The following is a 15251-nucleotide window of genomic DNA, read 5'->3' on the forward strand; positions in this document are numbered from 1 at the left end:
GTCTATGGACGTTTGTTTACAGCACTTATATTGTTAATCGAATCGCAGCCCACAATTATTGATGACGTGAGACGTCAGTTGGCCGATATAAATACAGTATTGGGCGCCCCTCATTTCACACAAGTGTGATTTTTATATATATTCCACAAATATTAACGCCCATATATTGCAGATTTAAACACATACTGTATGACAGTGTCACGCAAAAATGTGAGCTTGTTATTTTCACTATTTCTAAAAGGTTTTGAAATTTTCTGAAATTATTTTCTTATAAAATGAAATACCAGACAGTGACAAAATAGTGAAGACACGGGAGGGTGTGCAGGACTACGTCGTGTTTTGTACTGGTATCAACATTATACAAACATACAAAAACACGAACGCATGCACAGAGAAACATGCACATACACACCCGCAGGTCCCGCACATGCACAGCACGAGAGAACTATTTTACTTATCAGTTACAATCTGTTGAACCATTTAATCATGGTGCTCTAGATGTAGGTTGTATTATTCGTTGACAGCTCTCACTCATCACTTCACATTTCTCACAGGGCTTTTTGGCTCTATGCAGACCCTGTCACTGGCATGATACAGTAGGCTACATGCATTCATCATTTAAACACATCATCCCATCATGTAATTATGTAACAGTTAGGCAGTTATGTAACAGTTAGGCAACCTTTGGCACCGGTACCAACATTGGCACAAAGGAGGGTCACTGGCACACTGCAGGCATATGTGTGAGAGACAGGATTTCTGTTTAAAAAAAAAAAAAAAAAAAAAAAAAAAAAAAAAAGTCCCTCACATTTGTATTTAAATGACATCCTGCACATAATTCTCCATTCATTAAAACCTGAACTCTGACCGGGGAGGGAGTCTGGCCCAGTCTGGGAGACAGGTGGGTTATTGCTCCGAGTCTAATGATCCAATGTGAAAGGAAATATTTAAAAGGAACTTGGGGAAAAGGTAATATTCATGACAATCAAAATATGTTGGAACTTTTTATGTGGTACAATTAAAATTTATGTTGACATGGCACACTGACTATCTAGAAAATAAAAACATGGCACTTAATTTAAAAAAGGTTGGAGACTGACTCTAAGAAACTGAGGTCAGTACTACGATTATGATAACTGGCAGTAAAGCTCAGAGCACAGAGTTATTTAATGATTCAGAACTCTATATAACTATTGTGAGGAGTGCCCACTCTCTTGCCATCTCCCTTTCTCCCTCGATTGTATTTTATGTTGTCTGTCAGACAGACAGACAAACAGACAGACAGACAGACAGACAGACAGACAGACAGACAAAGCAGCTTATGAAAATCTTTCAAACAGTTGGTGTGGTCTCACTACTTGTATTGCTTTAATGTAATAATCCATTCTACATTAGTTAAGTAATGTCATGACAAATGTCAGTAATCTGCATGGACAAAATTACTTTGCATCTGTCAAACAGCGGAACTTTGCATTGGACTAAGACAGTGTGTGGACCCCAAAGGTTCTGTTGTGAGGGGTGAGAGATCATCAATATATTTTTTTTAAAGGGGGAAAAAAGAATCATTCTAAATTTGAAAATATCTTTCAAAATCTGTGAAGAAAAAACACATGATGCCATGTGTTGTGAGCTTGTAAATCAGCTATTTTGGAATACCATGCTACATTAAAGAAATGTCATACTACAATGCCGTCCAAATCAATGAATGTGTTGTTCAATGTAAAAAACAATATAAAAATGCCATGGTACTGTCGCCTAATGAAAAAAACATGAAAAAAGGCCATGCTACACTATGTCATCCAATGTAAAATCCATGAAAAAAAATCCATGCTAGTTGTAGTGATTAATAGTGGTAATTTAATGATTAATTATCATTAACTGAATATGAATGACATTATATCACCAGTTAATACAGATCAGTCTCAGAAACTCATGCAGGCAAGGTCATAGCTCATCCAGCAACATTCCGTATTCTAGACAAGGGGTCTAGGAAACTCTGTATGCGTGCATATCAGTATATATGTGCATAGTTTGCGTACACGTGTGTGTGTGCACAGGGCACACAGTTGGGGGGGGTAAACGGAGCCGTTTGGGGCATTTGACCTCTGGGGTCAACTATTGGCCGCTCTTCTTCAAGCAGAAAGAGGCCATTTTGTATCAAAGAATGCTTTGACTTTGATCATAATGGAATATTCAATTGATAAACCCCCCCCTTAGTTATTACATAGTACACTTTGTCGTGGTTAAACTGATTGTGATGGTACAGCATGTTAACCCCTTCAAGGACCGATGGTGGTCCCCAGACCCCACTTTGTGAATCACTGGTAGGGATGTTCCGATCACGTTTTTTTGTGCGTGATAAAAAAAACGTGATTTTGAGCAACTGCCGATACAGATTTTCCCCGATCCAATAATTATATTTTATAGAACACGTTTATGCCATATCACAATAGTACAATATCCCAAATCACAGACAATTTCCAGTCTAATATCATGATATGGATATAATATTGATACTAGGGATGTCCGGATCATGTTTTTTGGCTCCCGATCCGATTCCAATCATTTGAAAATGACGTGATTGGCCCCGATTTCTGACCACCCGATCCGATCAGGACAACCCTAATCACTGGACTAAGATATTGTTTCTAAGTCAAAGGGCAGACATGAGAAAATACACTGACAGGAATGCCATGCATCACAGTGAGAGTGGAATGTGGTTGGAATAAGCAGTGTTAAAGGCCCAGTGCATGTTGTGCTTGTTCACATCAAACAAATCCCGCCTCCACTGATGGCCACACAGTAGGTTGACAGGAAACGGGGAGAGAGACGGGGGAGACACGCAACAAACGTCGTCGAACCTGCGACACGCTGTCAGGCTGGACCACCAGCCCAGGTGTCCGGACCGCTAGGCTGGCCCGAGCCTATTTTCCTCTTTACCCTCCTTTATCCAGCTTTTGGTGTGTGTGCACAAATTCTGTCTTACACAAACATTAAATTCCCATTGACAATGACAATTTGACGTCATAGTGTCTGAGCAAATAGACATAGTAAGTGTCTATTTTACGTCATGATGATGATGTTTTTAGATAAACAGATTGTGACCATTGAAAGTACAAAAAAGTACATTCTGGGTCAAATTCAAAGGAAAGACAAAGTTTGGGCAAGTGTTGCTGCTTTTCATTTGGATATCTTATGCATAGTCCATCACACGATGGTATCGCTGGTCAGAGTAGAAATTAGGCTTGACACCTGAATAAACAGATGTTAGGATCTCTCAGCGTGTGTTGTTTTGAACTCTCACACTGTGTGCAGATAGGCCCCAGAGTAATTGCCATTCATAGAATTCAAAATGCCTGCAATGTTATTTATCCTTTAACTTGAGCCGAAACAAAGAAGGTGGTGGGAAGTAAAGTAATACATAGAGGGTATGCGCATGCATAAAGTGAGTGGCAAAGTGAGTTTAACGTCGTTTAATGTAATCAGATAGGACTTCTGTTTGGATGAATGGGCATTGGGCTGTCAAAGCCAGAAATTAGTTTTTTGCCACTCAGTAGGCATTCAATTTTTCCCACTCAGTAGGCACATTGTGCACAGATGAGGATCGATTGGCACAGATGAGGATCGAGGCCATAGTCACATTGATTAGACTGAGGCGGATCTGACACACACCATGCATGTTGTCTGCAGCGTGGTGCCTGATCTATGCTGCGTTCACACTGGCACATTCAAAAGATACAAAGATACAAAGCTACACAGCGTATTTGTAGCGTTGTATCTTTGTAGCTGAAGTTGAAACCAGCTCAATGTTTTTATAGCTGTTGGAGCTTTTGCAGCAGCTACAAACGTCAGATGTATCTTTGTATCTTCATGTCGCTGGCTTCCATTGAAAATGAATGGTAGACTGTATCTTTACATCTGCCCGTATGTGTGAACGCAGCATTACACTTGTGGGTGTGAGTTTGTGGATCAGCTATGAGCTATGTTTGGTGTGCGACACCCACACTCAGTATAAATCGATTCTGACAAGGTGGAGCCAGATGACGGATTACAGAGTGAGAAGAACAAAATAAATAGGGACAACAATATAGGGAACCAATAACTAGATGGAAAACTCAAGACAATTGTTTGGATTTTTCTGTTTTGGTCTCCATTTGTTGACAGGGGCTCATAAATTCTTCTCTTCTTTTCTCTTTTCAAAGGCACCTTCTTGCTGTCACCGTCGGCGTCACCGTCTTTGTGCATAGCACCGTGCAAGATGAACCCATCTCGACATTCAGCAGACGGCGCATGAGGCTTTTTCTACTGTTGTTTGCCAACAGTAGAAAGTTTTAATCTTTTTGGACTGAATGGACTTTTAATCTTGAATGGACTGGATAATAATGTCCTTTGTCCTAAACTAATTGGATCAAAATCCATGTTCACATGTGATTACACTTGGCAATTCCACCTTCAACATTCAATGTAATGCTTTGTTTTAAAGGAAGATGTGGAATAGGACGCCCAGTTTGGGCCCTGACTTAACACTAAAGTGTTTATTTTGTATTTTTATTTTAAATAATGGTCACATACAGTTATTTTCCCCTTGGTATAATACTACTACTAATAATAATAATACTCCAGTTCCAAGAGAGTTTTTCCTCCAGGTGCATACTGCATACTAACCTGTCATTTAAACCTCAGTGACATTTTCATGATGGATCTGAGGCTAACTTAATAGGCTTGCCCTACACGCATTATGTATTTCCCATGCATCCTGTTTTCTTTTTCTTCATACATTCCAGATGTAACAGCTCATTAGACAGAGGCATCATCAGTCAAGCCATGTTTTGACAGGACAGACTTAATGTGATCATTATTCTAATGGATTTTGGAGTGCGCTAATGTCCTTGTTGAACTTTAAAAAGGTGCAGGTCTCACATAACGCCTGTTTTCGGAGCAAATGCTTCCTTTGTTTGAAAACATGACCCCCGACCTCCTGTCTCAGAATTGCTCCAACTGTAGCCAGGGGTTGGTCGCGGAACTCAATGTGGTTAAGGCTGTATCGCTGGGTGTAGTGCTGGGCGTCTTCATCTTGTTTGGAGTTGTGGGGAACATCCTGGTCATCCTCTCGGTGGCATGCCACAGACAACTCCGTACGGTCACAAATTTTTTCATCGTCAATCTGGCGGTGGCAGACCTGCTCCTGAGCTCCATTGTGCTGCCCTTCTCCGCTACATTCGAGATCCTGGATCGGTGGGTGTTTGGACGTCCATTTTGCAACTTGTGGCTAGCCGTGGACGTGCTGTGCTGCACGGCCTCCATCATGAGCCTGTGTGCCATCTCCATAGATCGCTACATCGGCGTCAGCTACCCGCTGCGCTATCCCACCATAGTGACGGAGCGCAGGGCGCTGCTGGCAGTGGTGGCGCTGTGGGTGCTGTCAGTCGTCATATCCATCGGCCCCTTGTTTGGCTGGAAGAAGCCGGGGCCCGAGGACGAGTCCGTCTGTATGGTCAACGAGGAGCCCGGCTATGCCATCTTCTCTGCCATGGGCTCCTTCTACCTGCCTCTGACCATCATCCTGGTCATGTACTGTCGGGTCTATGTGGTAGCTCACAAGGAGAGCCGGGGTCTCAAGGAAGGTCTGAAGATAGAGAAGGCTGACTCAGAGTGTGTGACGTTAAGGATCCACCGGGGCAACACTGCCATGTCTGAGGACGAGGCCCTGCGCAGCCGCTCACACTTTGCCCTGCGCCTGCTCAAGTTCTCACGAGAAATGAAAGCCGCCAAGACCTTGGGTATCGTGGTGGGATGCTTTGTGCTGTGCTGGCTGCCCTTCTTCCTGGTGCTGCCGATTAGTGAGTATTTACATCAACATCTTCTTGTACTGTTGAATCCTCATTGTTCCAGGAATGCTTGTCTGTGCATCTGTCTGCCTCTGTGTGTCTATCTCAGTTTTATACGGAAATATGGAGATGATGTCACAGTAGTCAAGTCAAGTCAAATTTTATTATAGCCCATGGAGAGCAAATGTGTCGCTTTTCCACTTTGGCCATCTAGACTCATTGGCAAAACATTAAGCAGCATCGAGCATTGGAGTTTGGAAGGGCTCGTTGGAAAGCACCCATACGGCATACGGTCCTGCTTACCACCTGCTTCTAAATTGCACTTAATAATGCAGGAGGCGGCCCAGGCGGTGGCGTAACCGTCTGGGCACCCGACTGGTAATCCAGTCGCAGTGTGCCGCGGGTTCGACTCCCGAGCCCGACACGGCCTTTACTGCATGTCTTCCCCCATCTCTCTCCCGTTTCCTGTCAGCCTACTGTCTGTCCCTTCAAAAAAACGAATAAAAGGCGTAAGCCGCAAAAAAAAAAATAATAATAATAATAATAATAATAATGCAGGAGGCAGCAGGACATTGTGCAATTGAAAACAAGCACTTCGAAACTCTGACACAAAAATAATCACCTGCATGGAATTTTAGGACAGAAAGTAGCTTGTCACGTTGGATTTCTATTAGGGATGTCCCGATACACTTTTTTCGTTCCCGATCCGATCCTGATTCCACAATTTCTGTGTTAGCCAAATACTGATACCAGTGTTGTGATCTCGTGTTGTGTTTATAGCAGCCTCCTCACTCATATGTGCACTTGCAGTTTGGGCAACTCGAAAACAAACTCCCCTCCACCCCTGTTTCGGATCGGTGGTTAGACTGGCATTTTCGCCGATACCGATATGAACTGATATGACAAATAAGGGTTATATATAATAACCGATATATTATATATATAATAATAACCGATACTTTTCCGATACCGATACAGTATCGGGAGTCGGGACATCTCTAATTTCTATGAAACAAAAACATTGCAGATAGAGGATAATTCAATACAGCTACAATGTTGGTGAGTTTAACATTGTTTAAAACAATCAAATAGGACTTTTCTGTTTGGATGTATGGGCTGTCAAGGCCATGAAGTTGTTTCAGTAAGCATTTCCGCATAACTTCTGGGTACAATGATGTCACGCGCATAGCCTCTATATCAGTGGTTCCCAGAAATGTTATATTCGTCCAGGACCCAAACTAGTGAAAATAGCAGATCTACAAGCTCACAACGTGACACGAAGCGACTTGTAGATCTTAAATATTTGTTAAAATTTACGATTTTCATTTCTTCATGAAATTACTGGGAAAAAAATCAATTTCGTTTTTAAAGTTTTGCTTTTTTGGGAATGTTTTGAAAATAATAATAATTAAAAAACAAATGTAAGAAGGAGACCCATAACAATGTGTGCACGACCCACAAATGGGTCCTCACCCAGTGTTTGGGAAACACAGTAGCCTACTGATGTCAAGTATTCTGCCACCAGATACTGCTCTAGTCTAATGACTAGAGTTAAATTAACACTCCAGATTTGATTTTGTAGGATTTTGTCTTAGGATATACAATGTATAATATTTAAATAATATATGCATAGCCAGTAATTATTCTGGGCAAATTGCCCAGACAATTTAGCCACCCCACCCCCAAGGAAAATCAAAATAAAATATGTATACTTGGTTAGTAAGTAAGACAGGCTGCTTAAATTGGGCTTCAATTTACTCCAGCATAATCAACATTTTTGTTTATTAAAAGGTCAGAAATAACATGAAATGCTACCCTGGAATCCAGTGAATGGGATCTAGATTCTAGGCTAAGAAGAATGTATAGATTGATGTCATACAAGGTAACACAGACTCATTGCAATTACTGTCACGACACAGACTGGATGATGATACTGTCGTGCGTAGTCATTCCCCAAAGACACATTCCGTGCCAGGAAACAGTGCCCAACAGCAATAGGAGGTAGATGTCTACAGGTAGCACTACTGAGTGACTAAATCAAATGTATTTTATTTTTAGAATTCTGATATCATCATTTTACCTGCCATTAATATACAGCAACAAGGATTAGGGTGTGCTAGATTATTTGCTTTAACAAAAGTGTGTGTGTGTGTGTGTGTGTGTGTGTGTGTGTGTGTGTGTGTGTGTGTGTGTGTAAATGGTATAGATCTAGAAGCTCACGTGTGTTGTGAGCTTGTAGATTTGGTTATTTTAACCATTCGTTGTACTACGAAGTATATAGGACGTATGTGCTTAAGCTCCATAACCTTTAAGTTAATTGAGTATTTCATAAAGTGGGAACATGTCCATGCGTTACGGCTTTTCAGAATGTAGTCTCATGTCTACTCTACACAGTACATTCATTCATTCATTATAGAAATGATTGATTCTCGCACTGCCGGACTGTGCTCATGAATATATGTGTGATAATGTTAATTGAATTACTTCGCAAGGAGTTCATAGAGAGGTTAGTGCAATTCAGATGAGCCCAGCTGTGCCTTAAGCCAGACTTGTACTTTGTCGTATGATATGGTGCCACACTCTGAAAATAGCAGGTCTACAAGCTCACTATTCAGTATTAATGACCATTCTGGGTAGCTGCCATTAATACAACTCCCCCTTAGATAGCATTTCTGTTGGCTTAGATAGCATTTGACACAGACTTATAGCATGTTATGTAGACAGCACTATAATTGTATTGTATATAGTCATAGCACGCCATAGTACATATGTATAGCATAGTAGTAAATATGTATAGTTTATATGTATAGTGTATGTATAGTTTCATTATATAGATATTCCACTGTTACTTTCTTAGCTTACGCATGTTTCATGATAAATGCTTTTATGTGATGTATTCCCATGCTTTTGTTCTTGCTTAAATGTAAGTCGCTCTGGATTAAGAGCGTCTGCTAAATGCCTAAATTGTAAATTATTGTAAATTATAAATTGTAACTCTATTAGGTCATATCTCTCAGAGCATCTGATCTTTCTCTGTCAGCAAAAGTCAGCAGTAGACAACACTGTAGAAAATGAGCACATTGCTCATTGCTCAGTAAAGTACACCAACACTTATACTGTAATGTATATCCATACTTGAATACAAAGGCAAGGGGTCCGCTGAAAATGCTAGATTCCATGCACTCCCTTTCACTTAGCTGCTTATGTTATCAATGTGACATCACTAGAATAGAGGGTATGCGTGTGACATCATCATAAAATGCGATCAGATAGAAGTAACGGCATTAGTCACTTTATGCATGCGCAATTGCGCATACCCTCTATTGTAGATGAAGTCATCACTTCACTTTTATGGCTTATTAAATTTCTTCCCTGTCAAGGACAGAAGCCAGTGTGCCAGCTATGCACTCTCTTTATGCATGAAGGGAATGTGAGAAAGGAATACGAATCACATACATTTTTCTTTTAGCTCTTTAGAGTTCTCACAATTCCCTCAGGAATCACATTAGATAATCCAATGTACATAAGGCAATGGGAACTACTTTTCACATCCCTCCTATAGTTACACATACAGTCCCTTCACACCCGGGAATGCCCTATTCACTGTGTACACTCATGTTGATAAGAGTAAATATAGCGAGTAGAGTTTAAGTAAGGGCTTTTCATGTGAATACCAAACGACTCGCCCCTTTACCAACTCGCCCCGCGAAATGTTTTAATGTAGTTAACAGTTAATTTAGTATTTCCCTCCCTCTCTGAAATCTGAAATTATCTTGTATACAGATTTATTTGATTGTATAGTAGTCGATCTCTATACTCTTCTAGCAGTTAATTTCGTTTTATTAAACACATTTCTTCCATGTAGCCCATGTTTTGTAATGGCATCATGCTATTATGCCCGTGGATATACAGAGTGAACTTAACAATGATAAATTAATATGATAATACCTTTTATGGGGTCATGTATCCTTTAGCCCCTTTTGGAACCCTCGGTTAAGCTCTTTCATCGCTTCCCCGTAGGGTCCCTGATCAGTTCGTAAGCACTCAAGCGCTCCGTTCACGCCGCTCTGCGCTCCGCTTGAGTGGTGGCGAGATGTTTCAAAGATGCATAAAGCGGATATAGGAGACAACGGAAACATGGGAGAAATCGCATTAAGCCCCGATGCCGTTAAGTATTTTTAATTAACTTTTTTTTTACAGTTTTGGCTGCTCTGAAATTCTCTCTTCTTCCCTTCCGTATGTACAGCTGCATCCTATTGAGTGCTAACGAACTTATCAGGGACCCTACTAGCCCTCCAAGCAGAACCCAATGGTACTGAAGTTTCTGAATTTTTTTAGACCCAGACCATGGAGTCCTGTTCCAGCAGTATCCTGCCACCTGGTACGCGGACATACATAAAACATAAACAACGTGGATAACGCCTGTCTGCGCTCTTTGACGACTTTTTTTCGTGTGAGGGCTTCTGAATCTGTGAAGTACCATACATGCCGCTGCGAATATCTCCTGTGGCGCGGAAGCCGTTAAGTATTTTGTTTGACCGATTTGGTCGCTTTGATTCTTCTCTTCCTTCCTTGTTTATTGACACCTCATTGTACCGCCTATCTGGCTAGCTAGTGGCGCTATAGCTATGACAGAGCAGATCAGAGGCAGGGACGTAGCCGGCACAAGCCAACCGCACACCGGGAGGCGGTACAATAAACGGTAAACAAACAAGAAGAAATAAAGAGACCAAATCGGTCAAACAAAGATTAAAAATACTTAACGGCTTCCGCACCACAGGAGATATTCGCAGCGGTTTGTATAGGTACTTATAGTTCACGAATTCAGAATAACTCAAACAAAAAAAGGCCGTCAAACGCCGCAGATACGATGTTACGGAGCATATTTATGTCCGCGTTCCAAAATTCCCATACGAAAATATAGTTATGAACAGCGACCCTACAATAAAGCGACATCCAAATTTCAGAAAAGCTTTATGGAGGGTTCCGAGAGGGGCTAGGACCCTACAGGGAAGCGATGAAAAGATGAAAACCGAGGGTGCCAAAAGGGGCTATGTATCCTTAGTCCTTACCACAGTGGTGGCCTCCCTTTCAATGAACTAAGGTCTTAATACAAAGTTATTTACCGTACTTTCACAGTTTAAGTCTTAGACCACCAAGCAGTGTTTCAGTTTGGAAATATTGCACTTCTCAATGTACATCCTCATTAAGAAAGACATTGAAGTAATACACACATTTTAACACCTCATTTCTGCATGGTGGCAGCAGCAGCAGCAATAAACAATAATGTATGTCTTACCTATATTTGGGAGAAAGTGCCTTTTCCCTTTCCCTATCCAACCGGGCATTAGTTTATTAAATGTGTTTGCAACAGCTCAAATGTAAACAGAGGTGTCACACAGTAGGCTAGCTGTTACATAGGTTCCTACTTCCTAGTTCCTACCCATATTACTCAAAACAAACACCTATTTCTTTTGCGGCTTACACCTTTTATTGTTTTTTTGAAGGGACAGACAGTAGGCTGACAGGAAACGGGAGAGAGATGGGGGGATGACATGCAGTAAATGCCGTGTCGGGCTCGGGAGTCGAACCCGCGGCACACTGCGACTGGATTACCAGTCGGGTGCCCAGACGGTTACGCCACCGCCTGGGCCAAACACCTATTTCAACATCCATTTTATTCCCCAAACTTAACATACATTGTTTTAATAGATACGTATCTTTGTGTGTGTGTGTGTATATATATATATATATATATATATATATATATATATATATATATATATATATATATATATATATATATATATATATATATATATATATATATATATATATAAACTAAAACAAAACACCACCACCAAGTGCTGCAGTGCCATCAGCACCCCACTATCAACATCCCACTAAAGTAAGACAACGTTTTAACAAAAGAACATTTGGTTCGGTGAGAGGACGGATGAATAGAGTCTGCACTGCCGAAGCTGACTGAACATTCTAGTCAAAGTGAGGGTTTTTTGTAGCGAGCAGCTAGGGTCCACGGCCAATCATCGGCCAGGGCATTAGTGGAGCCACCAAATCATCAATAGGGACCAATTCCCCCCACAGACTGTCAATTTGCCACAGTTTACAGACAATGTGGTAATGAGCTCTCCAGTCTCTCTCCACCTCCCAACCTTGCAGAAGCAGGAATACAGAATACTGGTAATGCAAAAATAAATACAAATACTAATCTAAATATAAAATTATACAAATATACAAAATAAATATGTCTGGCCATAACAGTGATGTTTGAATTAGAACATGATGGAATGGGCAATGACTTATTTTTTGCTGATGCTCTTTTCCGTTGAATGCACCTTGCCAAGATTTAGTTTTGAGGGTGCATGCATCTCTCTTTCAGACTGCATATACATTTCAGGGGCTAGACAGTGTGTCCACCACAGGCTGTATTTACATTAACTGGTTCTTGTAGTGTGATGCTGCTTATTTTGGAGACAAGCGTGTTCTGGTTCTTGCTTTTTTATGGCTTTTGTAATAACATTATATGATCACACATTCAACTCAACAACAGAACAACTGCAATCAAAGCCTTGCTTCTTAGAACATGAGAAAAGCAGAATCAACTAGAAAAAGTCCCCCTCGGGGCACACGTCTCCACCAGGATAGGAGCGTTTTTGGGGTATATGGATCAAATGTATACGAGTAATATAAAGAAATGTGTTTCTGCCTCATGGTGTTGTGGAAGAATTGGCGCATAGGTTTGTCGTTGGCATCCAGGGAGTGTGTGTGCACAGTTTGGCATCGACTGGGCCAACGGTGCCGGAGATTAGCTGTACACGGACGGACGGACACACGGACGGACGGACGGACACACATGCGGACAGAGTGCAAAACACACTCTCCCCATGCCTTCGGCTGGTGGAGACAATCAACTGTGTAGCCAATGGGGTCTGCTCATAATTCAGACCTTTCATTATTCAGACGTCCCTGACTCCTGTAATAGTCTGACAAACGTTATTGTGAGGTTAATGTTAGGAATAGGGTTAGTTATAATGGGGCCAGTCGGACCACCGGGATGTCGAAATAATTCATAACAATAATACGGCTGTTGTTGAGTGGTGCAACCACTCCTATAGACAGCTATGTGTGTCCCTGCCTGGCTGTGTCCCTGGCTTGGAGATAGATGCTCAGTTGCAGTGCTCATCCAAGAAGACAACCATTTAATTATTTTGATGTACCACTGGCAGACACCAGATCTGTGAGGAGTCACCTACATTTACAGTGACAACCAGGCCTGCATGTAATGGGCCCGTTAAAGCATTCTGTCCTTTGCTTCACTAAGGGCCCTGCTCACAGTCTCTCCATGTGACGCCTTCCTTCAAAAATTGCAATTTATGAATGCAATTTTAATGAAGCTATTAACCTTAAAGTTGGTAGAGATCCTTAAATGGAAACTGCATAAAACTATTATTAAGCAGCTCAAGTGGATCTTAACGAGTGATGATGACTATGGTTTTCAGTTTGTTTGCCATTAGTTACCACTAAATTGGGTAATAAGACTTGATTTCAAATGGCCATAGCACTGAATATACATTTTGTGATTTCTTAATTTTAACAAACACTGCCTATAGCACAGATATTCAGTTCAGGGTTTAGATTTAACTGTAAGTATAACTCAGGCTTTATAGTGTCCTCCATCTGATTGGTCTGTGTCTAATGTCCCTGCAGGCTCCATGTTCCCTGCATACAGACCTTCAGACACGGTCTTCAAGATCACTTTCTGGCTCGGCTACTTCAACAGCTGCATCAATCCTATTATTTACCCCTGCTCTAACTTGGAGTTCAAGAAGGCTTTCCGTAGTCTGCTAGGAGTACACTGTCTGAGAACAACTCCCAAACCACAACACCATCATCTTAATGCAGGGCTTAACCAGGGTCAGGGGCATAGGCATGGGCAATCCCTCACTCTTGCCTTGGACTGCAGAGAGGACCCCTCTCGATTTAGCCCCTCCTCCTCGGTTGGCCTGTCCAGAACCCCCTTCTCCAGGGACATAGGAGACTGGAGGATGTTTTCTGGGGGCCCGAGAGCTAACTCAGGAGCACCAGCGATTGGCAGGGCAAAAATGGCCAAACTATGCAGTAAGAGCCTCCAGAGGACTTGCTTCTGCATTCACAGTGAAGACGCGACCTCGCAGGAATCTAACCATGTTGCGCCCACGTCCTCCGGAAGGCTTCCCACCATTAAAATCCACCAGCTATCCCTGTGTGAAAAGGGAGAGCCTGTTTAACCACTGTAATCCCTCTTCATTCAGTCATGTTCCACCCTCAAGGTCCTGGACTATTTATAGAAAATGGAGGGTACGGAGAATTGAATGTCTCTGTTAACGAGGCTAATGCAAATGAACTCACTTATGAGACCAGTCACTATCATTCTGACATGATGTTTTCACGAGTCATAATTGGGGAGAGTTCACTTTTCCTGTAGTAGCTAAACACTTAGCCCTATTTTAATTAATCTGATTTTGGAGATAATTTGTAGGCTAATACGAAGTCTGAGATTATTTTGTGTGTTGAGGAGGCAATCCCTTTGCTGGACCAAAATGTTTGTCAAGTTTACAAGTTTTGTGCTACAGAGTAATATACACAGAATCATGTAAATAAGGACATTATTTTTATATGCTGCTTCATTTCAATAATGTAAAATAATGTCATTCACATCTTTGCATTACCCAGCACTTTTCCTATTGGAAGCTTTTTGGTCACTGCAAGAACTCTATATCAGTAACCCAGGCGGTTAGCATTCTTCATTGTCACTTTACAATAAAAATGCCATATTTTTGACTTGGGAATACATACTTGGGAATATACTGTGGAATTGTAAATTACTTTTATTTGTGGTTTCTGACCTCAATCCTGACTGGCCCCACAAGCCTCTTAAAACCTACAGATTTAGAGATGACAAGTTCCATCACACTCGGTCTCAAGGTTTTTTTCCCTTCCACGGAACAGAACAATTTTTTTACAGAATTGTGTTTATTTTTATTCAGATGCACAATCGCTGTCATGCAAGCAGTAAAGCACAGGCACGAAGAGAATGTTTGTGTAGGCAGTATTTCCCAAACCACAGTGTCTATTTAACCATCCCATGTGGCTGTTTAACTAATTCACAGATGGCAGTGTTTTCTGCTCGGAAGAGCAAGAGAGCAATTTCACTGCTGATAGCAGTAATTGATTTTCTTGAGGCTATTTCATCTTCTGTGGCACGATGCAGAAACTTTTGGAATTGTTGTCATGCAAAAATAGCTGATCTACATCTGCTATTTTCACGATTCTTTTTTTACTCTGATTTTCTGATTTAATTCTGTTTAATTTATAGGCTTAAAGTCTAGAGGTGGAGTTGAGTTGACAGCTCTTCCTTAGTGG

General features: G+C 41.3%; 1 protein-coding gene across 1 annotated transcript; it reads left to right on the top strand.

Moving 5' to 3' along the window:
* Window positions 1–4942: 4942 nt before the first annotated feature.
* Window positions 4943–14116, top strand: adra1aa (adrenoceptor alpha 1Aa; the record flags this gene model as incomplete). Its single annotated transcript, XM_083783785.1, has 2 exons — window positions 4943–5840; window positions 13557–14116. 2 exons carry the CDS (start codon window positions 4943–4945, stop codon window positions 14114–14116), a joined length of 1458 nt encoding a protein of 485 aa, XP_083639911.1.
* Between the last annotated feature and the right edge of the window lie 1135 nt (window positions 14117–15251).

The sequence above is a fragment of the Protomyctophum parallelum genome (genome assembly GCF_964188405.1).
Source record: "Protomyctophum parallelum genome assembly, chromosome: 15".
Lineage (NCBI taxonomy): Eukaryota > Metazoa > Chordata > Actinopteri > Myctophiformes > Myctophidae > Protomyctophum > Protomyctophum parallelum.